The sequence below is a fragment of the Cotesia glomerata genome, linkage group LG5 (genome assembly GCF_020080835.1).
Source record: "Cotesia glomerata isolate CgM1 linkage group LG5, MPM_Cglom_v2.3, whole genome shotgun sequence".
In the NCBI taxonomy this organism is placed as follows: domain Eukaryota; kingdom Metazoa; phylum Arthropoda; class Insecta; order Hymenoptera; family Braconidae; genus Cotesia; species Cotesia glomerata.
In genome coordinates this window covers 18,955,550-18,981,930 of record NC_058162.1, presented here as the reverse complement: position 1 = coordinate 18,981,930, position 26,381 = coordinate 18,955,550, and the positions used below count along the sequence as shown (strand labels likewise).

The 26,381-nt window shown below is 32.3% G+C and overlaps 5 protein-coding genes across 5 annotated transcripts; 3 read left to right on the top strand and 2 right to left on the bottom strand.

The window, feature by feature from the left end:
- Positions 1–487: 487 nt before the first annotated feature.
- On the top strand, positions 488–5,855 carry LOC123265075. The gene is made up of 7 exons (XM_044728662.1): positions 488–1,152; positions 1,232–1,435; positions 3,710–4,040; positions 4,130–4,256; positions 4,572–4,660; positions 4,728–4,970; positions 5,417–5,855. Exons 1-7 carry the CDS (start codon positions 646–648, stop codon positions 5,710–5,712), a joined length of 1,797 nt encoding a protein of 598 aa, XP_044584597.1. The 5' UTR covers positions 488–645; the 3' UTR covers positions 5,713–5,855.
- Positions 5,856–11,432: 5,577 nt separating this feature from the next.
- LOC123266095 lies at positions 11,433–12,733 on the top strand. The gene is made up of 2 exons (XM_044730129.1): positions 11,433–12,365; positions 12,479–12,733. Exons 1-2 carry the CDS (start codon positions 11,433–11,435, stop codon positions 12,731–12,733), a joined length of 1,188 nt encoding a protein of 395 aa, XP_044586064.1.
- A 54-nt stretch (positions 12,734–12,787) lies between these two features.
- On the top strand, positions 12,788–16,579 carry LOC123266094. The gene has a single exon (XM_044730128.1). The coding sequence runs from the start codon at positions 12,788–12,790 to the stop codon at positions 16,577–16,579; it is 3,792 nt and encodes a 1,263-aa protein (XP_044586063.1).
- On the bottom strand, positions 16,576–18,675 carry LOC123266093. Its single transcript, XM_044730127.1, has 2 exons — positions 17,726–18,675; positions 16,576–16,582 (listed from the first exon to the last, which is right to left on the bottom strand). Exons 1-2 carry the CDS (start codon positions 18,673–18,675, stop codon positions 16,576–16,578), a joined length of 957 nt encoding a protein of 318 aa, XP_044586062.1.
- A 4,061-nt stretch (positions 18,676–22,736) lies between these two features.
- Positions 22,737–24,881, bottom strand: LOC123266092. Its single transcript, XM_044730126.1, has one exon. It carries the CDS (start codon positions 24,879–24,881, stop codon positions 22,737–22,739), a length of 2,145 nt encoding a protein of 714 aa, XP_044586061.1.
- Positions 24,882–26,381: the final 1,500 nt, after the last annotated feature.

Genomic DNA, 26,381 nt, shown 5'->3' with positions numbered 1-26,381 from the left:
AAGAGAAGTAAGTAATTTTTTTTGTTTTTGTATATTTTAGTAATAATTGATCGTTCTTATATTTCAATTTTTTAAATAAATTTTTTCCTTCCAATACAATTATTTCCAATTGTTGGCTGTTGTATTGACGAAATAAATTTGTCTCTATAAAAGTGAAAATAAATGCAGTGTTCACGGACACTGTAGATTTTAGAAAAATTACACATTCCAACGCAGAGCTTTCTAATAAAATAAAATAAATAAACAGATTTCTGTCAAATAATTGTTATTGAGCAAAATTACTGTAGCTTCAGGTTCAAATACCAAATGTGTAACAAATTTTAAGTTCAGATATTGTGGTAGTAAGAAAGTAGCGACGTCTATTTTATGAGCAGATACGCGTCTTTACAAACACCAGTCCTTTCACTGTCATCTTACTGCTGACTTCGCTCGTTTCTGTTTTAGTATTGTTTTATTTATTTAATTTTGTTTTTTTTTTTAACACATTCAAATTCTTAATAATGTCCCGTGGTTAATTAGTAATGAAATTTACTTGTTGCTTGAATTAAAAAATATTCATCTCTGTGATGGTCTTTTACTTTCAACAATTGCTTTTATACACAATTTCTTTTATAGATTTTAAACCCTCAGTCAGTTATTAACAACATGACAAACCCACTGTCGTATCAAGGTCACCAGTTCTTATTAGACATTCGTCACAATGTGGATGGAAATCAACGCTACCGTTGCTCGCAATTTAACAACATTCGTCGATGCCCTGTCAAATTGTGGTGTTTGTCAAATGGGCGTATGTTACAAATTGGGGAACATAATCATCTGGTGCAAGTGCAAGCTCCTCTTCATATTCGAGGAAGGTCCCGTCCCAGAGTCCCACCCGGTAATCGACGGGTTACTCATCGTCAATTACTGCCCCAGATACCTTTAACCTTCGAGGGACTGGAAGGGATTTTTTTGACGGTACAAGCGGCTGATAATTTTTACCAAGGCCACGTGAAGGACAATGCTTCAATGGCTTACTTATTTAGTAACGCTGACTGTATGAGGCAACTTGGTGAAGCTGCCGAGTGGCACATTCAAATGAATTTTCAGTGCGTACCACTTATTCCGCAGAGTAGTTTTTTGCTAACTATTTTATTGCGAAGAGAAATTTTGGTAAGAGTAGCTACACTTACAAAAAATTTTACCGTATACATTACTGTGAAGAATTTTTTAACTGATTATTCGTTTATAGGGTGTTCCTGCTTTCTATGCAATATGCAATGAAAACACATCAAAGCTGTTCGGCTTGATATGGGAGTGGATCCTACAAAAGATCCTAGGCATCGCTAATAATCTAAAGTATATCATTTGTGACCTGGATGAATCGATTCTATCATCGGCACGCTTATGGCTGCCATTTGCAGACCGCCGAGGCTCGTGGGTAAATTCAGCCCGAGTAAGATTTTAATAATTAATTCATACAATAATTATTTGCGTGTCAATTATATTCATGCCTTATCGGTCCGTCTAATCTTGTTGGTCAAGTACTACGAAAGAATAATTTCATTTTCTCTCTTGAGTCAAGACTTTTATAATCTCATCGTTATTAAATCTAAACTATCTTATTCATAGTTGAAACTAGATAGCTGCCCGGGAAAAAATGATCAGGACTGATCAGACCTGTTCATATCTGATCAGGCCTGAAATTAGACCTGAGCAGACCTGTTCATATCTGATCAGGCCTGAAATTAGACCTGAGCAGGCCTGTTCATGTATGATCAGGCCTGAAATTATACCTGATCAGACCTGTTCATGTCTGAAGCATTAAATACGCTCAGACCTGATCAGACCTGTTCATGTCTGTTCATGTCTGAAGCGTTAAATTCGTTCAGACCTGATCAGACCTGATCAGACCTGTTCATGCCTGCTCATGTCTGTTCATGTCTGAAGCGTTAAATCCGTTCAGACCTGTTCATGCCTGCTCATGCCTGTTCATGTCTGAAGCATTAAATACGCTCAGACCTGATCAGACCTGTTCATGCCTGCTCATGTCTGTTCATGTCTGAAGCGTTAAATACGTTCAGATCTGATCAGACCTGTTCATGCCTGCTCATGTCTGTTCATGTCTGAAGCCTTAAATACGCTCAGACCTGATCAGACCTGTCCATGTCTGATATCTAGCCAACACTGAGAGACAATTTTATTTAATAGTAATGAAATTTTATTACTATTTAATAAAACGTTTATTTGGCTAATCCCAAATAAAAATTTATTAAATATTAATTAAATTTCCTTAAATACTAATAAAAATTTTATTAAATACTAATAAATGTTTCTTAGTATGTAATGAATATTTATCTACATGTAATATAAAGAAAATTCATTAATCAACTAACTAACAAATATTGATCAGTAATTAATTGAATAAATAATTAAGTAAAATTGAATTTTGTCGGAACTATATTTTGAAATACAAAGTCTACAACTGTTGTTATCCGAGTGGATGTTAATTTTATGCACTTGAATTTAAAAATTTCACAAATGAATCGATAAGAGTTAGACATTATTTAATAAAATGAAAACAGAAGCAGAAAACCAGACAATGTAGGGACGCATTTGTTAAAAATAAAGACTATGATTTCATAAATTCAATCGAATATTTATTTATTTTTATTATTTAAAATCTCTACATGTGATTCGTCATGAAGTAAACAAATAGGTTAGGTTAGGATGTCTTGTTAAAAAATCTTAATACTATTTATTAAAAGACTTTACTGTGAAAATATATTTGAATATATTATAATTAATTGATGAATATTAATTTTTTTTTGAGATTATTTCTTTTAATGACTTAATATTCGTATTAATGACAGCAAACGAAAGCGTCGTTCGTGGTTATTTTAATAAACACATATTAGTATTTAAGAAAATTTTATTAAATACTTATGAAATTTTATTAAATACTAATATAATTTTATTTATATGAAATATAATTTTATTAATATTAACTAAATTTTTTTTCAAGTCCAAATAATTTGTTTTATTACTATTGAATAAAATTCTCTCTCAGTGTAGAACCATATGTTAATGGAGCGAAAAAAAATACATAGCCGTTCCGAATAAATCACTGTAATATATGATTAATTATTAATAATTAATAAATTAGGTATAGAACTCCGTTAACTATAAGGATAAATTATGTATAAAATTTGAATTACTTGAAGTAGCTCGAAAGATACTCTCAAGTTAAGATGAATCATTTGGTCAAGAGGTAAAGTGTCAGTCTGAAGAGCGCGAGGTGTACGGTTCGAATCCCCGTCGGCACCGATTTTTATGGACCTGATCGAGTCAGACATGAACAGATCTGATCAGACCTGAACATGCCTGGCCAGGTCTGATCAGACCCGGTCATTTTTCATACCTGATCAGACCTGAAGACTCATGCCTGTTCATGTCTGATCAGATCTGATCATTTTTTCCCGGGTGGAAATGATTAGTATCTGTTGTTGAGTGTTAAATAGCTAACTAGTTTCAAGTATGAATAAGATAGTATAGACTTAATTACGATGAGACATTAAAAGTCTTGACTAAAGAGAGAAAAACAAATTCTTCATTCATAGTATTTGTCCAACAAGATTAGATGGACCGATAAGGCACGAATCTAACTAACACATATTATCTCACGGTTCTGAAAATACTACAAATAATTATTTACGTTTTCTGTTCCTAGGCTCTGACGGATAAATGGCGCTCACTCCAGCTGCCGAATCGCGATAAACCAACCAGCATCTTACTAAACTTGGCGTGGGCACTTCCATTTGTACCAAAAGAGAGTTTGAATGAAGCAATACGCATCTTGTCCGATATGCTCGATGCCAATGTTCACAATGTACCGAATTTCAGTATATTTCGGCAGTTCCTCACGACAGATTTAGCACCGGTGGCGACTCATGTTTCGATTTGGGATATGCCGTGGAAGGCTGTAAGTTTCACCGAAACCTACCACCGGAAGCTACTTCATCATCTCGGAGAAGAGCATTCGACGGTATTTCATTTAATTAGTAAGTATATGATTTAATTCTTTCGGCAATACGAAATTATAGTTTAATTTTTCAAGCGTGAAATTATATGATTGTAATATTACTTACAGCAAAGCTTTCAACTTTGATCGGGATTGAATTTAATTGTAATTGGAGTCCACGAGCTAGAAGAGGAAATTATGGCAATTACTTCAACGAAACAGCGATAGTTTTGTCTAATCGCCTGATTGGTGGGCAGTAAGTTGTATCAAATAATTAGTTCATTATAGTTTACTAGCAACCTGCCGTCACTATGTCATAGGATCAGTTGTCAATAATTTAATTGAAATTTGAAATTCAGGTCAAGACCTTTCTAATAATCCCTTGAAAAAATTTTCATGAAATTTCATAAAATTTTATGAAAAAATTTTTTCTCGTATATGACAATCCCTTTTGAAATAATAATAATATGCCCGTCACTAAATTTTTCTTAATCGCTTAATTATGTAGATTAATAGTAAATGGATTATTATTATTTGTAAAATTTTTAACTTTTCCCTTCGTCGTTTACAGATGCTCTCTTTTGGATTACATGAAAATAATCGGGTTTACCCGAGCTGAGGTTCGTTCGACGTTGGACGTCGCTGTAGATAGGCAAAGATGTAAGATCGAGTGCAATAATTATTATGTTAAGTGTAAGTTATATTAATTACCAATTGACTTTTTCAGATCTTTATCATAATTTGTCTGTCTACGAAAGTCGGTTTGATCTTTTGGGTGGTAGAGACCGAATCGTGCCAGTGCCGGAGCCTATTGACGAAAGTGCGCCGTTGGAAACAGGACAAGGACTTCCATCCGAAGCAGAAGAACCTATAGCGGAACTCGTAGCTGAAACCGTAGAGGAACCGGAAGTACAACCTGAAGCAAGACCCGGAGCAGCAGAATCCTTCGCACAAGATGAAGATTACTTCCGTAAGTACAAAAAAAAAATCGATTCTACATGTAAAAGTTTTTAAAATTTCGACAATGTATTCATATCTTACAAAAAAAGTAATTTGGTATAATAGATTTACTCGAAAAATTGATCCTAACAAAAACAGTTTCTTTGTAAAAAAAGTGCCGATTGAAAAATTTTTTTTTAATTTTTGAATTTTCAACAAAATTTTTTTTCAATTTTTTTCAAATTATATCGGTTATTTGGTGCTATTTTTATTTTATATCTTTTTGTAGTTCATATTTTTTTGTAAAGTATAATTTTTATATTTCATTTAATATCTTTTTGTAAAGAATTATTTTTTTCTAAAAAGAATTAGAGTTTAATGAACATGGACTTGGCGCGATTTTTACAGCGAAACTGTTTTTGTTCGGATAATTAATACCAATATCATACTAATATTTAAAATTTAAATTGCTAACAGGTGGAGAAATGCAGTTATTCGATGAACCGGATCAAGCTCCGTGGATCAATTCTTCCACAGAACATTTAATCTTTAATGATCAAGTAGCTGCAAATTTCTCGGTGGCCTGTCTTGCCTGCAGGATTAATCAGCCAAAGGCTGCATTCAGCCCGTGCGGGCATCATTGCCTCTGCTTAGAATGCAAGTTTAAAATCGAAGCGGCGGCGGAACGCGATAACGCTCACCGACCGTCCTTCACAATCCCGTGTTTTCTTTGTCGTGAGGCCAGTACTTCTATTATTGTCATTGTACAATAGCTTCTATATATTACATTTTTTGTCATAAAATTTTTTTTTTAATAACGTCTAAAAGTTGCGTTTCTTAGTGCCTTATTTCAAAATCAGCCTGCAATAAAAGGCGCTCAATGTTATGCATGCTATGCATGCCTAGTGAATCAAACTAAAGCTATAATAACTATAAAATTTATAATCTTTTATGTTAAAAATCTAAAAATAAAATATTAATTACTTTTCATTTAATTCTTTATTGATTAAAGTTAATTGTTATTATTATCCTATACAATTACACCTCATATTTACTTCAATAAAATTATTCAACTTCAACAATAAGCTATTTGATCTAATAAAGTATAAAAAAATATAAATATCTTTGATACTGAAATTAGCAGACACCCGTCAAATTTTTGGTTTTATGTAAAAAATAAATTAGTGCAAAAAAAAATATTTTATGAAAGTTCACTTTTAGATCTTTCAAATTTCTACATGTGAATTATTTTTTTAAATTTTTGTTAGAAAAATCTTTTTCTTAAAAAAAAACCTAATAATTGTCAAATGTCTGTAACTTTCAGTATCATAAATATCTAGAAGTTATAACTATCATGAGAATTTAGAAAATTTTTTTATTTAAAAAGAAAAATTTGCACTACGACTACGTTAGTCATTGGGAATTATTTGAAAATATTGAGAGTAAAGACCTCAAGTTTCTTTTTTATCAATACAGCCTGGTCTATTTTTTAATGATTACTTTCTTATCGACAAACTTCGTTACCCATTAAAATTCGAGTACAGATGTCTCTGAATAATGGTATTATTGAATAAACATGGCGTAGGACGGGAGTAAAGTTATACCTGAGTACGGTTCGTACTGAATTAAGTTGTCATTCTTGCGCTGGAGTAAAGAAGTTTTGAGTAAGCCTGTGAGTGTGCCGAATTTAATACATAGACAAGAGCGCTAGTGCTACTCTTATAGGAGGTAAACAAAAATGTGTATGTGAACTCATGAAAACCGTTGCTGTTATTTGAATTTCAAAATTTTATAATTACTGTGGTATTCAAATTTTTAAAATGCCAAAAAAATTGAAAATTTCAATGATATTGACGACTACGGTCGTAGTAGACAATTTGAATTAAAACGTCGGATGAAAAATCCATTGCCTTTAAAAACAAAGAGGTTAGAAAAATTTTTTTATAATTATGAAAATATGAAAATTAATTTAGCAGATATGTGATCATTTAAAAAATTTTTTTAACAAATTAATTATGACCCGGAAAAATTATTTAAAAATTGACATGTAGCAATTAAAAAATTAAATTTTTAAAAATAAATTTTCGGAAAAATTTTTGTTGAATAAAATTAAAAAATTGATGAAAATTAATTTAGCAGATTATTTAATAATTTTTCTAATAAATAAAGTACTGGAAAAAAATTGAGAAAAAATGATGTTTAGAAAATTGAATTAATTAAAAATGTAATTTAAAAAAAATTTTTTCGGAACTAATTTTTTGTTAAATAAAATTGAAAAATGGTCAAGTGACAGCTAACTTAATATCATAAAAATTGTCAAGTGACGACTAACTTTAATGTCATGTAATTAATTTCTATAATACTAAAATTAGCCGACCTTATTAACTTTTTAATTTTTTTTTTTCATTTATTACATTAGAACTAAAAATTATTTTTAAAAATTGCACTTATAGTTTTTAAAGTTTTTACGAATGAATTTTTTATTTTTTTTGTTACAATTTTTTCAATAAAAAATTTTTTTTATTTTTATAAGTCCGCTAACTTAACTTTCATTTTATTTCTCACAGTTTCAAGAATTAGTGTAAAATAAAAATCCATATAATTTAATTCAAATAAAAAAAAATTAATTTGAAAACCTTATTTACAATTTTTACTCAGTAGTTAAACAGGGGGAGATAGAGCCCAACTCCCGAGCGCCATCTAGTGGTGGTGGGCAGAGCTTACCCTCTGTCGGTAACTTACCTAGCGCTATCTGGGATATCGATGGGTGATTATTTGTTACTGACATTTCTGAGCGTGAATTTGGAGGGCGCTTTTGGGCCTTATGTTGGGTGGGGAGAGGTTGTTTTTGAATTTCGGCGGGGTTATTGGTGGGGGTTATATTATTAATAAATATTCTTATCTTATGAACAATTGTTATCTAATAAATTTTCTTATCTTATGAACAATTGTTATCTAATAAATTTTCTTATCTTTATGAGTCAGTAACTTTCTATCTAAAAATTTATTTAATCTATTTATTGATCAACATTCTTTTACAATTAGTCATCATTTATTTGAAAAATTAGTTATTTTATCAAATTGTTGATCAGCTTATCAGCTTTGTGACTCATTTTTAGTAACAAATACCCCCAATTTTCATCTATTTTTGGTGGGGATTCGGGCTATAAGACCCAACAATACTCACCACATATCTACAGTTCTAAAAATTTTTTTTCGAGTGAAGTCGTTCAACGGATGGTACTATGTTTGTTGATCAGTTTTTTAAAGTGTTTGGTATCGAATTTCTCCTTGAAAACCACGACTTGTTGGATGTTCTCAGAGACTTGACTGTTTGTTCCAGCACACTCCAACTCATAGACACCCTTGATGAGCTTATCGAATTACTCAAACATTTGAGAAATCATGAAAAGGATATTCTTAAGTCTCGCAGTTGTGTTTATGATGCTATTAACGATTTAGTCTATCCAGACTACAGAATTAATGTTGACAACGACTCAGAACATTCAGACTCTTTTGAATTGTTCACTATTTATTCAACTGCAAGCATCTTCATTCATCAAGCTCGTGAATTTGCTCAAGTTATTACGGACATTATAAAATTAGCTGCACTGAAAGAGCGTATGACTCAACAGGAAATTATTAAACAGATTTCAAAATTGGAGCTATTGAAAAACGATTAGCGGAGGAATAGACAAGATGGAGATCATCTTAGATATCACAGGGTTTGAGATACGTGGCGAAGAGTTTATAGTTAAAGAACTTTGTGCGATTAATATTTCTGGTGACATTATCAATAGAGGAGCGTATGAGTGCAGATATTACATCTTTAAACCACCGTTTGATAACCCTAATGAAGGGTGGGTTTCAGAAACCACCGATTATAAGGGTTACAAACATGGAATACAATGGGATACTGGTGCTACACCATATGATATGCGAAAAAATGTTATAAAAAGCTTAACAGATAATGCACGTACTATTTATGTGCATGGTGCATGGAAGGTAAATTGGCTTGATCTAATGACTGATACCACGCTTCCAATTATTAATATCGAAAATATGCGTTTGTATTCTCCTGAAGCTGTTATGTCTTATAAAATTTATCGCTGTGAGAATCGGTGTCATCATTCAATGAATTTCAATTACGCTTACGCATACGAAACTGCTCAACGATTTAAGCGATGGATCATAGAATTTTGAGGTGCTGGAGCTTCATATGAAAAGTCGATTGAAATTTTTTATAATCTCAAAAGCTTATCCAGAATGCACACTATCGATATCACATGCTTAGATGAGAAATTTCTCCTCAAAGTAGCTCCGAAGCAAATCAAAGATATTTAGGATAAGCTACCAGGTCATCTACAGAAGAATAAATTGATTGAGGGGTATAAATACTGCATGGAGCATTATCGAATTGAAAAAGAAAAACCTGATCAAGATGTTTGCGGCATATGGCTCTAACCAATCAAGAAAAATTGTTATGAGTGTAGACGAAAAAAATAATTTGATCCATTATAATTAGCGATAAATAATAATAATTATAATAAATACTTATGTAATATAGGATGAATTAAATAATGAACGTTTATTAAATTTTAAATTGTTTATTTTATTTGCATTTCAATACAAATTTATGTTATTTTCCTTACATTACTACTTATAGGATTATATTCAATAATACGATCATGTAATATTAGACAGTATGCAGCTGTACTATCAGGAAACTGATTTTCCGATTCAAACTCAATTCGTATATCAACAGGTCCAGACTTGATTGATTCATTTTGCTTTGAGCAATCTATAATGTAGAGTGGTGCGTCAGTTAAAAATTTAGCTTTCGTTAATAGAGGCTCTGGATCTTTATTATAGTATGAAACTTGTTTAACCGCTAGGAAAAGGACCTAGTCACATACTTATAAGAAGAATTGCGCCTTCGGGCTTAATCGTTACAACTCGGGAATAATCGTATCACGCTATGGCCGTCGCCCATGCGCGCCTTGGTTAGCGGTAGAGAAGCCGGCTCACGTGGCCGGCTGCAACAGTTGTGCTTGGACTTTTGTACTAGTACGACTACTCTGTGCGAATCGATTCTGATATTTCTTACTTACATCTCACTTTCATTTAAATATTTAAATTATTCATTAAATATAAATAATTATATTAGCTTCAATTATACTTTAAATTCTCAATTCATTTAAATCAGTTCAATAGTTCAGTGAATTAACATAAATAGAATCAAGTAAATTTATTTAGTGACGCCACGCGGCCATTACGCGCCATCGTTAACAAAGGATTGCATCAGCCACGCGGCTTTAGTCAATCCATAATTGACGCGTGATATTAACAATTAATTACATTAAATTAGTTATTGACATTTAATTACGATCTTATTTAATTTAGCTTATAAATAATTAAATTCCAACTTCAAATCATTTGACTAATTTCTACACTAAAAACATCAAACTCAATTGACTAACATTCTGTTATCAATTGAATATTATTTGCTCTCACCTTGAGACAATTGAACATTAATAGATCTCACTCTGAGATAGTTCAAAGTGATTAGATATTACTAGCTCCCACCTTGGGACTTATCTAATTCAAATTATCGATAATTTTCTATCTAAGGCGGTTGAGCTCACCCCCATTGCGTTATTGCAACGTAATTTTACACATTCACACTTACACATACACAATTTACTTGTATAATTTCATCAAGGAGGTTTTTTCCCAGCCTAGCTGGGTTTTCCTCCTTTGGGGACAAATAAATTCTTCTAAATTGTTCCCCAAAAAATCCAAGTATTTTTATTTAATTTCCTAATCCCAACTTTATCGTATAATTTAAAACAATTACGGGAATTATCCGCATTGGATAGTTTTCGACAAAACATTTGGTGCCTCCTGTGAGGTTTGAAGTGTACACGAACCCTGATTTGCGAAGACGAGCAAGACGTTCCGAAGATCCAGTCACTATACCACCCAGCTGCTGCCAGCATCGTTGGACTTCAATACAAATAAGATAAGTCTTTAACACTAAATCATTTATAATATTAATTAATATATTATTTAATCATTTGATAATATATCCAACTTATTTATTTGTAATTTAATTAATTGTTTGACTTTGGCTGACTGATCGATTGTCACTTGGCAATCAATTCATCGGTCAACTAGTGCAATTGGTTATCATTCAAATATTTATTTACGTTATTATTTTAATTATTTACGTATAACTTAATTTAATTAATTAGTCGACAATTCACAATTAATTGATCATTGTCCGGTGATTAATTGTTGTGCAACAGAATAATTAATTATCAATTCTCAAATTATTTAATATTTAATTATAATTAATTATTTAAATTGTTTCTCAAATCAATTGATTACTGTAAGTGATCTATTTATTACAGAAATAGGATAATTAATTATCAATTGATATTTATTATTGTTATTTATTATTACTATTATTATCATATAAATTTATCGCAAAATGACTAAAACAAAAATGACTTTAGAACAAACACGTGTTCTATTAACTGCTAAAATTACCGCATTGAACGATGAATTAACAGCAAAGACCACAGACATTCAGACTGCTTCTTTACGTTTTCCTAAAATCGAAAAAATGTTCGATCAGTACGATGCCAGTATCGACGAATTAGAAGTGAACAAACCTGAGGACCCAGAAATAGAACTCGCGGACGGAATTCGCAAAATTTATTACAATCTTGCAACTAAAATAAAAATTCCCAATCAAGATGTTCTCAATGCCACTATTCAAACTGCAATTAACGCTTCGACTCTTAATCGAACACTCGAGACTCAACGACTTACTAAGCTCCCTACCACGGATTTACCAAAATTCGATGGCAACTTTGAAAATTGGCTTTCTTTTAAAAATACATTTAAGACACTGATCGACGAACGTAAAGATTTAGATGATCTTAATAAGTTTTTATACCTTCGCGGATGTTTAACTGGTTCTGCTGCAAACAAGCTCGCGCTTTTGGATGCAAGTGCAGAAAACTATACACAGGCCTGGGACCTTTTAACAGAAACTTATCAGAAAGAGCGCGCTTTAGTTTTCAAACATTATGACGCTTTTTTAAATCTTAATTCAATATCAACCCCGACTAATGAAAATCTCACTAAATTCATAGATGATGCTCGACAACACTTAAATGATTTAAAATCATTAAAAGCAAACCCAACTGACGCATTTATAGTAAGATTATTAGAACTTAAATTACCAACAGAAATTAGAGACAAATGGGACGAAACGTACGAAGACGATAACACTCTCCCAACGTTTGACGCATTTAGCAAATTTATAATAAAAACTGCTTTCCGACTCAGTACACGTAAACCTAATAAACAGCGCGACTCCGATGGCTTTTTAAAAGACGACGTAATGAATATTCGAGTAATAATTTCAAGAAACAAAAAACAGACTCACCAGTCCGAGCTTTAGTAACAACCACTTCTACTGCCTGTCCATGTTGTAAACTATCTCATCCGCTCTATAAATGTTATAAGTTTGATGCATTAACTATAGGAGAACGCATAAAATTTGTAAAATCTGCTAAACTTTGCAATAATTGTCTTCGCGAACACAAAGGAACTTGCCCTTCCAGTAGTAGATGTCAAACCTGTAAGAAATTCCATCATACCAAATTGCACATTCAACAAAAGACAGTTCAACAACCCTCTAATCCGAATACTTCAAAGAACAATGCCGTAAAATCCGAGTCACCTATTACTGTTACGACTGATAAGGGATCTACATCTTGACTAGTAGTACACAACTATACGACAATTCTCAGAACACCGCGTTTCCAATTGATGATGAGCGCACTCATCCAGTTGCGTGATTCAACGGGTGGATTCATACAAGCTCGCGCTTTACTTGACACCTGTGCAACAGCTAATTTCATTACTGAAAATTTGTCTAGCAAATTAAAATTGCCAATGCAAAACTGTTCTATTCCGATCGGGGCTGTTAATGGAATGCAAACCTTTTCAAAACATGTCGTTCAAATAAGTTGTAAATCTTTAAATAATAAATTTCAAAGATCATTATCATTTTTAACTGTTAACGAAATTGCAGAGCTGAGTCCAAATGAAATCTTTCCACGTAATAAAATAGACATACCTAAAAAGATAATACTTGCTGATCCGGAATTTCATATACCAAGACCCGTAGATGTCCTTATCGGTTCAGGTACCACACTTTCTCTTCTATCTGTCGGACAGATTAACTGCTCACAAAATGATTGTGATTTAATATTACAAAAACAGCAACTAGGATGGGTTGTAGCGGGAGGAGTCATTGACGACAAAAATATACTTTCTGTAACTTGTCAACTAACTGATCTGTCGAGTCAATTAACAAAATTCTGGACTATTGAAGACATAAGTTCTAGTGATTCTCGATCTATTGAGGATTCTACATGTGAGACTTATTATCAAAACACTACTATTCGCGATACAGACGGTCGATATATAGTAAAACTACCCTTTCGCGCAGACGATGTCGAGTTCGGGAATTCCAAACAAAAGGCTCTAAATAGATTTCTGTCTTTACAGAAGAGATTAAATTCAGACTCATCATTAAAATCCGAATACAATAAAGTCATGAATGAATACATCAATCTTGGCCACATGGTACACGTACCGGATGATAGTGGACCAGGGTATTACATGCCCCATCATCCGATAATAAAAACATCCAGCACTACCACTAAGGTACGCGTTGTATTTGATGCTTCAGCTAAAACCGATAAAGGTATCTCCTTGAATGAAGTCTTACTAACAGGGCCTACTATACAAGATAATCTTTTCACCATTCTCTTACGTTTTCGCACTTTTGTCTATGCTATGACTTCTGATATCGCTCAAATGTATCGACAAATTTGCATACATCCGGATCATCATAAATTTCAACGAATCCTTTATTATCATAATGACAAAATTAGTACCTTTGAACTTAAACGAGTTACATTTGGGGTTTCTGCAGCTCCATTTCTAGCTATACGCACGGTAAATCAACTTGCTGATGACGAATCTCATAATTTTCCTGTAGCTTCAAAAATATTAAAACGAGATCTTTATGTCGACAACTTATTAACCGGATCCAATTCTTTGACCGAAATTTTAAAATTGCGTGACGAAATCATTCAACTAGTGCGAAAGGGTGGATTTGAACTCAGACAATGGGCTTCGAATCACCGACACGCACTGGATAATTTCGATCAAAGAACCTTAGATTTAGATTGTGCTATTAATGATGATCCTATCTCTAAAACTTTGGGCATAGCATGGAATTCTCTAACTGACGAATTTATCTATACAGTCAAATCAAACGATTCATCACGAAAAATAACTAAACGAACCATTTTATCTGACATTGCAAAAATTTTCGATCCTATCGGAATTCTCGGTCCTATTGTATTAGCGGCAAAAACCATCATTCAAGAATGTTGGAAATTAAAGGTCCATTGGGATGAAACGGTCCCACAAGAATTGCATTTGCGCTGGTGTAAATTTGCTGAACAATTACCCCTAATCAAAGACTTTTCGGTTGAACGAAATATTTTAATTCCTGATCCGACTGACATACAACTGCATGGATTTTGTGATGCTAGTAGAGTAGGCTATGGTGCTTGCATTTATATAAGATCAGTGAATAAACATGGAGACGTGATCGTGAAATTAGTTTGTTCCAAATCTCGAGTTGCTCCCATTAAAGATGTTACAATTCCAAAATTAGAATTATGTGGAGCATTATTACTTGCTAAATTATATAAGGATACAATTCCTTCATTTAACTTTGACATATCTAAAGTCACATTTTGGTCTGATTCAACTATTGTACTTCAATGGCTCAAGCGATCTCCCAACACTCTCAAGGTCTTTGAAGCGAATCGCGTTACACAAATTCAAACTCTTTGTAGTAAAGTCGAATGGCGACATGTCAGAACCAAGGATAACCCGGCAGATTGCTTATCTAGAGGTCAACTTCCTTCTGAATTTCTAAATAACAAAATGTGGTTGATAGGTCCTACGTGGCTATCACAGGATCCTCTCAATTGGCCTAACTTAAAGCCAACAGTTCTTTCTGAACTTCCTGGTGTTCGAAAAATTACTTGTTTACTAGCTTTCACTGACAATTTATTTAAACGGTTTTCATCATATTCTAAACTTATAAATTCTTTTTCCTATTGTTTGCGAATGTTAAAAGATAATCCATTCAAACACAAACCTTTAAACGTAGAAGAAAAATTATTAACTGAAATTAAAATCTTAACTCTGATTCAAAACGAACAATATTATGATGAAATCAAACAAATTAAAGAAACCGGAGAGACTAAAAATCTACGATTACGATGCCTTAATCCATTTATTGATTCAAACGGATTATTGAGAGTGGGAGGCCGTTTGAAACATGCTCCTATATCCTTTTCGAAAAAACATCCTATTTTATTACCTTCACGTCATTATGTTACGGATCTAATTATTAGAGAAACTCATGAAAGTTTGTATCATTCGGGTATACAAAGTACACTTTCAAATCTTAGACATAAGTTTTGGCTGCTAGATGGCAAAAATCAAGTACGTAAAATCATTAGACATTGCGTTAAATGCATTCGATATCAACCAATTCTCTTACAAAGTAAAATGGCCGATTTGCCTAGTTCTAGAGTCTCGGAATCTCCGCCATTTTTGCACGTAGGAATTGATTATTTTGGACCTCTCTTTATCAAGGAACGTAAATTTCGAAACAGAACTAAAGTCAAGGTCTATGGATGTGTTTTTGTTTGCATGGCTACTAAGGCTGTACATTTAGAAATCGTAAGTGATTTAACTACCGAGGGTTTCTTAGGAGCTTTCGGACGTTTTATTGGTAGAAGAGGGGTTACAGCTCATGTATATTCTGATAATGGTACCAATTTTGTGGGTGCAAATAATCAATTAATAGAACTTTACCAACTATTCAACTCTAAGTCCCATCAGGACATTGTTAACAACTATGCCATAAAGAGAAACATTGTCTGGAAATTCAATCCACCTTTATCTCCTCATTTCGGGGGTATCTGGGAGGCGGCAGTCAAGTCATTTAAACACCATTTTAAACGAGTAGTGAAAGAACAACTTTTAACATTTGAAGAATTAAATTCTCTGGCTATACAAATTGAATCTATATTAAATTCTCGTCCTCTATGTTCATTGTCAAGTGATCCTAATGATCCTATTGCTTTAACTCCTGCACACATTTTAATAGGTCGTCCTCTCACTATGCTACCTGAAAATGATTTTTCTGACGTTCCAGATAATAGACTAAGCTCATGGCAATTCACTGTCAAGGCGCGACAAGATTTCTGGAAACGCTGGTATTTGGAATACCTTCATGAGTTGCAGACCAGGCAAAAATGGGACTCCAATCGAGGGGATATTAAGGTCAATCAAATTGTCTTATTGATGGACAAAAACCAACCCTGTATGCGGTGGCAGCTGGGAGTAGTGATCGAGACTCATCCAGGAGAGGATAACATAACACGAGTGGCTTCAATTCGAACAGCTCAAGGCATATATAAACGGAATATTACTCTGTTATGTCCATTACCAATCAATTCTTAAAATCTGTAAATTCAAAATATTGTAATCATGTAATATCACTGATTGTAAACACTATTCATAATATCTTGCTCAACCTTCGCAACGGGGGGAGTATGTTTAACCGCTAGGAAAAGGACCTAGTCACATACTTATAAGAAGAATTGCGCCTTCGGGCTTAATCGTTACAACTCGGGAATAATCGTATCACGCTATGGCCGTCGCCCATGCGCGCCTTGGTTAGCGGTAGAGAAGTCGGCTCACGTGGCCGGCTGCAAGAGTTGTGCTTGGACTTTTGTACTAGTACGACTACTCTGTGCGAATCGATTCTGATATTTCTTACTTACATCTCACTTTCATTTAAATATTAAAATTATTCATTAAATATAAATAATTATATTAGCTTCAATTATACTTTAAATTCTCAATTCATTTAAATCAGTTCAATAGTTCAGTGAATTAACATAAATAGAATCAAGTAAATTTATTTAGTGACGCCACGCGGCCATTACGCGCCATCGTTAACAAAGGATTGCATCAGCCACGCGGCTTTAGTCAATCCATAATTGACGCGTGATATTAACAATTAATTACATTAAATTAGTTATTGACATTTAATTACGATCTTATTTAATTTAGCTTATAAATAATTAAATTCCAACTTCAAATCATTTGACTAATTTCTACACTAAAAACATCAAACTCAATTGACTAACATTCTGTTATCAATTGAATATTATTTGCTCTCACCTTGAGACAATTGAACATTAATAGATCTCACTCTGAGATAGTTCAAAGTGATTAGATATTACTAGCTCCCACCTTGGGACTTATCTAATTCAAATTATCGATAATTTTCTATCTAAGGCGGTTGAGCTCACCCCCATTGCGTTATTGCAACGTAATTTTACACATTCACACTTACACATACACAATTTACTTGTATAATTTCATCAAGGAGGTTTTTTCCCAGCCTAGCTGGGTTTTCCTCCTTTGGGGACAAATAAATTCTTCTAAATTGTTCCCCAAAAAATCCAAGTATTTTTATTCAATTTCCTAATCCCAACTTTATCGTATAATTTAAAACAATTACGGGAATTATCCGCATTGGATAGTTTTCGACAAAACAAAACTTGAAAATTAGTAAACATATCATATATTAATGCATACTGATTTCTACTTATGTTGAGATTTAAATTTCCATAAGGATAACTCTGAGAATTAAGAAATAGCTTCACATCTCTAATATTACAATGATCGAATTTGCTTGCATCTTTTGTTGCAACGTTTTTTCTTGCGGTTTGAAATCCTAAAATTACGTATCGTGGTTTTTCCAGCTGAGTAGAAGTCTTAATTGGCCAAACATGCTTGTTAGTTTTTGGTAGCAGTGGGTACTCATATAATTGCCAGGTTCGGAAACTCAATGGGATCGCTGGATCATGAGAGATGAAGTTTAATGTTTGAATTTTCTGCTTATCAGACATGGTGATGTATGGAACGTTCCACTCCACTTTATTGAGCACAATTTTTACTTTATCGGCAACAGCTTGAGCATTTGCAGGCTTATGAATGTACGCATTTGTATCAGCATATGATCTTATAAGTATCAATTCATGTTTAGCATTAATAATAATGCGATTGTAATCTTCAGCGAATCCAAATATGAAACTTAGCGGTATAGATATATCAAAATAACCATCAGCATCGGTTAATTTATTAGCTGCTTGTGTTAGCCAACCCGCGTTCTCCATAATATTTCCCCGTCCTGGACTCTGCGATACATAATTTTTCATAAGGCTTGTAATACCAAAATTTTTACATCTATCAATCTCTACAGCATTCAGTTCATAGCGTATCTCCTCAAACATATGACAAATAGCCATGTTGACTAATTCCATAGATTCTGTTACAGCTGCGTTATCTTCTTTAACAAATCTCCCACAGATGTGTAATGAACTTTTGCTTGGTAAAATACACAGATCTTGATGTTGAATACTGATTCTGATTTCATCACTATTATTTAATGATGATGATGTATATGGTAAATGAGAATGAACTTCATAGTGAGAAACTGATTCATCGAAGATTATTGGTTTTTGAATATCTAAGATTTCCGCCATGGTGATACAACGCAGCACAAATTGATCTTTTTTATTTTGCCGATTTTCCACGTAATTTTAATCCAAGGCTTTTGAGGAACTGTGCGTTCTGAGCTGTCAACACTTGAGATGTTGAGTGATGACTGATTGCTTTCCGACATGGTGATGAGGTTATATAGCTACCACCAACCTTCTTATCAAATACTATTTCCATTGCTTATAGACTTAATATGCAGTCTGATTTTAATCGTTTCACCTCTGAAATTAACTAATTCACCATCCTGATCAACAGTCTTTAGTTGAAGAGTATGTATGGACTTGACGGCGATTGGTAGGTAAATGACGTGTGATGGAACCTCAATGATCTTATATTCTGGTCCAACACTAGGAAAAAACTCGTGGATTGTATGAACTTTTTGGCTATTTATGTATGCACCAGTTGTAATATTACATTCAATCCTCAAGGCATTAATTTTCAGAATTTTGATTGGTGAATCAGATTGATGAATACACGGAAAAAAAGACTCTGTCAAAATTACAGAAAAAACTGTCAAATTGACAGTTTTACCGCTGTCAACCCGAAAATGTCAATTTGACAAAGTTGAAAATGTTATTTTCACATTGTGGAAACTGTCAATCTAAAACTGTTAATTTTACAGTTTTTCAATGTAATAATGACATTAAAAAAATGTGGAATTCACTTAAAAGAAAAAAGTGAAATTTATGTTAAAACAATAATTGAACTTGTTATTTATGAGTACGAATTTTACATTTGGTCAAATGTAAATAATAAACAAAAAAATATTGTAAAAATTAAATTAATTTATCTATATTATTAAGGAAATAAGCAAAATTCTGTAGCCAGTTTCATATCATTCTCACCAATAGTTAATTTATGATAATAAGTACTTAGGTAGCATTCGAAAATGCTCTATCTCTAGATACATAATTAAGAAATGACTTAGTATCATGTGAACTATTGACATTTTTAAAGATATAAACTCATCCCGATGTCACACTCATCAAGACCTTTTATTTGAATACCCACATCAATTTTTCATATATTTTATATATTTATATATATTGTAACAGGCCGCTTTTAGCGCCACCTGTTAAGACGTTTGTTTATTATTTATTTTCTTTTATGATAATTTTATTTTGAATTTAAATTTTAAAAGAAAATTTAAATTGGGCTCTTAAATTTATTTAATGTCCGTTGATTGAATTCGCCGCGACCAAGTCGCCCTCGCGGGGGAAAAAAAATTTGACCGAAGCTCGATTGCGCTCGAAACAAAATTTATTGCGAATAGGAATTTAATTTAGCGAATAAGTTAGTTAAGTATTGTATTATTGAGAATGGTACTACCGGCCACAAACCCGCGAAGAGAGACCAACGAGGATCAACGACGTGGATCATCTGCAAGATTATCAACGACGGGCGGATGTCTGTCTCGGGAACGAGCAACTGTTCCAGCCAATATATCACTCAATAAACGTCGATATTGGTAAATTGGACTTGCGGCGCCATCTCTGGAGTTCAAAGCTAACGACGGACCCAGAAAGGGGGAAGAGACGAGGAATGCGACATGTGCTAATTTTTCCTTCTTCCACGTTTTCCACTTGCCACGTGCGGATGTAATTTCGATTCGGAGGATTTTTGTTGGTTATTTTTTTTAATATTGTCTGATTTTGAGATTTATTAGAAAGACTATCGTGAAATTTCTCGCGTTTGAAATCTGATGATTTCAGTTAATTAGCCACGACGTGGTGTGCTGCATGTATTGATTATGGTGTTTAGCTGCGAATTTGTTTGCCAAAAATTTATTACGGCATTACGACGATAATTGGCTGTCGCCAATTATTTATTTAATAGAAGCGATCTATTACGACGTTTTTTTTGTTGGGTGATCGCTGGTTGACGTGTGCAAGTGACGAACAAAATCACCACGTATCCTCGCCGAGGAGGTTCATTGTCCGATATAGTTCGACGTGGAAGCCGAGTACGACCTGGTGTGGCCAATCGACGGACGGGATTAAGCGACGTCTTCGACCAGGGTGAGTGCCACGGGTTTCGTAAATAAATAGCTCGTGGGATTTATATTCATCAAGTAATATTTGTTTTTTTTTTCATTAAATTTGTCGATGAGGAATTTCAAGGTTGTGTTGACTCAGCCAGTAACCGAGTAATCCCACGAGGTATTTCGGTACCGCCATTGTTGTTATTTTTTTTTGTGTACTGATGTATGAAAGTTACAATTAATACTGTTATTATCATTTTTTTTTGTAATTTCGACGTTTACTCCCGGGATAATCGACGAGGTCGATTATCCATTGATCGAGCTTCGGATTCGTGCTGAATAATTAATTTAACTATTATTTAACTGCGGTGAATGAATTTTTGTTTATTATTATTAGTACCAAAAATTCGGCGAAATTTTAGAAAGTAAAATTTAAAATTAATTATGATGAATTAGTTATTTGACTGCTATAAATTTGAATCGAGTGAATTTTATAAATCTTTTTGTGTTAATTTACTGAACGTAACTGAATTGAGCGACAATTTATGAACAAGTAATTTTTTTTTGGGTTAGTTAATAACAACTGACTTGAGCGACGATTTATATTTAACTATTTCAATTAATTGTTATTAATTGAATTTCAAGGACGTTATTTTATTATTATTATTATTAGTATTATTTAATTAAGGGATTTCAATTAAATTAAGCGAAGATTCAATTTTTTTGGTTATTTAGTTAATCAATTGCGATTGAGTGAATTGCGGGGAGCTTTATTTTGTTGCTGTCGTTAACTGACTAAATTAACTGAGTGAGCGACGACAAAACTATTTTTTTGAGATTGTTGAGTGAAATTTGCCGGAGTATTTTGTTTTTTGAAACCGTTGAAGTTTGCTTTTCGGCGAAACCTGCGTATCGACGGCGTATCGACGAGATCGTCGACGATTATTATTATTTTTTTTCGCGTTTAATTCTTGTATTTTGTTAATTTTGAACAACTATTTGAATTTATTGTCAATAAATTGATAATTTATTTTTTGTTAATTAATTGCGAATTAATGCGAATAGCCCGAATACTTTCCTCGTTCCTCTATAATTAAGTCGTACCCTTGAGGCCCGCCACCCGACGAAAGGAGTCCCGAACCGGAGTAGCCGGACATCGACGTGATTGGAGCAAGGCTCCTGGCGCCCAACAACAGGTAAAGCAGGTAGGCCAGATTATTTATTTCGGGCTTCGTTCTCGCTAACGCACGAGTACGAAAATACCCGTTATAATATGTATATATTAAAAATATATCAAAAATGCATGTGGGTACTCAAATGAAAGCTCATGATGAGTGTAACATCGGGATGAGCTTACATATTTGAAAATATCAATAATTAAGAAATGACTTGGTATCATGTGAACTATTGACATTTTTAAATATATAAACTCATCCCGATATTACACTCATCAAGCCCTTTCATTTGAATACCCACATCAATTTTTCATATATTTTATATATTTATATATATATGTATATATGAAAAATATATCAAAATGCATGTGGGTACTCAAATGAAAGCTCTTGATGAGTGTAACATCGGGATGAGCTTACATATTTGAAAATATCAATAATTAAGAAATGACTTGGTATCATGTGAACTATTGACATTTTTAAATATATAAACTCATCCCGATATTACACTCATCAAGCCCTTTCATTTGAATACCCACATCAATTTTTCATATATTTTATATATTTATATATATGTATATATGAAAAATATATCAAAATGCATGTGGGTACTCAAATGAAAGCTCTTGATGAGTGTAACATCGGGATGAGCTTATATCTTTAAAATCATCAATAGTAAAAAAGTACAGTGCAATTTAACAAAAATAATTAATTAAATTAAGCAAAATTTTATTTATTTATAGTTCAAAAGTCACAGCAGTGACATAGTGACTGCAAGGTTGCTAGTAGTATTTATAATAATAGGGATACTGTAAATAATAACTTGGATTAATTTCAATTATCAAATATATTTTTATAACAAAATTGTTTTACAAAATTTTTGCATTAGTTATAAAGTATGCCTAGTTGCTATAAACCATTGATCATATTTTTTAACTAACAAGCCTAATACAATGTTAGATAAAGTGTCTACTCTTATATATGTATCGGCAGTATTATTTGCATGAACTAAATATGCATGATAATGTTTATCAAATGCGATTGTTTTTATAGAATACATAACTATGTATAAGGTGTTGTTAACTTTATATAAACCCGCAATTTTCCCAAATACCGGACCATCATCGTCAATGTGTCTTAAAATAATGGATCCAAACGTTAATTTTTTTCCATGCACATGTACATATTTATAAGATTTTATTCTTTCGCGAGGAACATTATCAAAATAAGCAACTTCATAATCTGCACAAAGTTGGGTGGGTCCACAGGTGATTTTATTTTTAAGTGAATCGAAGCAATAAGATGCATGACAAAGTTGTAATTGATGTTTAATAGATATCGTCTTAAGTAAATTCTTTTTACAACTTGTCGAAACAGCACATTGTCTCATTTCTCTATTTTTTGATTCAAATCTCATTGACCAATGATGAATAAAAGGCCCATTTTGTAATAAAAGTCGAGGATAATGAACCATATTATGGAGCTTCGGTTTTAAATGTCCAAAAAATTTCATAAATAATGAGTGGTGTTCTGAAATTTTGTTTTCCAGTAATATTGCATAACTAGGTAATATCTGTGGTGCAGTTATCAAGTCAATTATTTCGCGTAATATTAAGTACAATTTCCAAACCTCGTTAGTCCGTGGAACTAAATCTCCAATCATGAGACCAAGGTATCGTGAAAAACAAGCCATTTCAGCTGCTGACATTTTTAGAGTTTGGTTAGTCTTCATGTATGTTGCAGAAATTGGTAAAGGCTTATTCGATCTTTCTAGAGCGCCGTAATTAAATGTTTGTATTCGACTATTTAAAACATTTAACGTAAACAAATTATCTTTGTAAATTAAATGATTGAGAATAGCTGTTATAGAATAATTCGCAGAGCCTTCAAAAATATCGTGCATAATGTCTACTGATTGGTGTGTTGCAATATGAAATCCATCAATTTCGTGAAATACACATGATTCCTTTATCCCACTCAACATATAATTATTTTTTGCCAAATCAACATTGTAACTGTTAATCGTTCGCAGTAAATTTTTATCTTCTACAATCATTTTTCTTGAATCTATCTTATGAGCTGAACATATACGGCACGAATAATTTGCAGAAAAACTTTCTACGAATCCAAAAATAGAATTTAATCCCAAATTATCACCAAGGATCAAACCACACTCAAAATATATACAATATTCGACATTAGCGACATTAATTTTTATTCCGTTTTCTTTCAAATCATTCAGCTCCTTAATTAACAATTTACAAATACTTTCGTTTCCAAAAATCTTTCTGTCTGAACTATAAAATAATGAAACTAACAGTATACTTGATAATTGGGAAACCATATGTGGTGGAAGGCACGGTACTAATGCATAAATAGCTCCTAGCTTATTTATACCAGAATGACTACCTAATGCATTTCCACATTCAAAGTCATCAAAGAATAAAAATAATGGGAATACTATCCTAGTGTCATTAGATGATATCATCGTTTTCCAAAGATTTCCTTGTATAAAATTGGATAGTACATTTTCATTTTTTTTTAAATGATCTACATAATTTCTGACTTCATTAAACAATCCTGGTAATTCAAAAAACAACTTTAACGTATTTTTAAGAGAAACATAAACAGCGTACACATCATCCGCCTCTGTAATTATTAAACCTCCTTGAGTTTTTTCAATAGAACTGCTACCAATAAGATAATCTTGTGGTAAAAAAAAAAATCCAGTTTGTTCAAACAGTTTAAATCTTCTATGTTCAGTTGATACAAATTCAAAATGTTTTTTATTTTTTTCCAACGTTGCTTGTACATCTTTGAGCAAAGATCGATGTTCAACATTCGGAGTAGATTCAATTTCTTGCATTAAAAATGGAATGAACGATTCGTCAATAAAGCCACTGACAGTGTTTAAGATAGTTTGTACTCCATTACGAGGAATTCCAGGAATATTGTATAGAGATAATGTTAATTTAAGAATTTCTTTGTTCAATTCAATATTATAAGTACTCGTTGTGCCTGTGTTTTGAGACATTTTAACACAAATAATATTATGACACTAAATAAACTATTTAAACATTAAAAAATTTTAAACTTATCAAACTATTTTAAGACTTAGATATTTTAAGAGAACAAATTTAACACTTAGCATAAATTTTACACTAAACGTGAATTTTAATCAATATTTCAACACTTAAATTTTAAAATTTTAACTTAATTTGACACTTGAGTTCGAATTTAACACTTAAATCTAATCGTCATCAGATAAATTGTCTAAGTCGATCATTAGTCTTGAAACAGACGAATAATTAGTACATTTTTTGGGCAATTTATAAACGTATTTGTCGAGGAATGTCCACACGTGAGGACATAAAACTGGATAAGATGCGTCTAATGCAAAAAAACTTTTAAAGCAGATATCGACTGCTTCCAAAACAGATGAGCATGAGTATTTATACTCATTAATCAGAACATATGAGTTCACAATGTCTTCTAAGTCCCCACAAATAACTACGTAAGGTTGTATTGTCCACTTATACTCCACACATAATTTTAATAATTGTTCTTGATAAGGCTTCAGTTCATCTATCGTCTAAAAAAATATCATTTTATTAATTGTTTATTATTAAATAACTATAAATACTATCTCACTATTGTTCTTACTTTAATATGTAATAGAAAAAAGTTTTGAACGTCAGTTTTCTGTATGACTTTACGTTTCTCATTCTTCTTTGTTTTCCGCGGTAAAACACCTAATAATAAAGGTAATAGCAATAACGCTATGATTTCTCTTAGTTCGTGATTACCTACAAATAACGGTATTTGTTAATTTAAATATTTTACTATATAATATCTGTACACTAATAAAAAAAATTAACTTCTTGACGAGAAAAAATTAAAAACTAAAAATTAAGAAATTTGTTCCGGAGAATTTGATTAATTTAAATAAACGCATAAATGTATAAATTACATTATATTTTATATCAATTAAGAAAAAATTTTTTAATTCAATTCAATTTAATTTACATTAATAACTTGAAATTAAATTCTCTATTAGTGTAACCAGTTTTTCTGTAAGTAATATTCAATCATACAAACCATTTATAGCTTCTTGATAATCATTTAAAAGCTTTTTGATGTCTTTATCAGTCGATTCATTCGCTACTGATATAATTTTTGGAGCGATTGATGGCCACGAATTCAGAAAACTGTCTTTCGATTGTGGAAACAAAAATTCAAAATCTATTTTCAATTAGAAAAATGTATCGTTTAACGAATCTTGAATAGAGTTATGATATTAATCAAGTTATAATTTTATTTAGTAAAAAAAAATATACCAGCACATGTCCGTAGGAAATTTTAAGACATTTAAAAGTCTCGAAATAATCATCAATGTCTGCAGCTCTGTACGATTCTCTCTGAAGTACTGTTTCACTCCACTTAGTTAAAACATCACTTTTTGGTTCATAATGTTCTTTTAGCCACTCAACAGATGCTACTGCATTTGAATTTGAAGCTAAAAAATGAAAAAAAG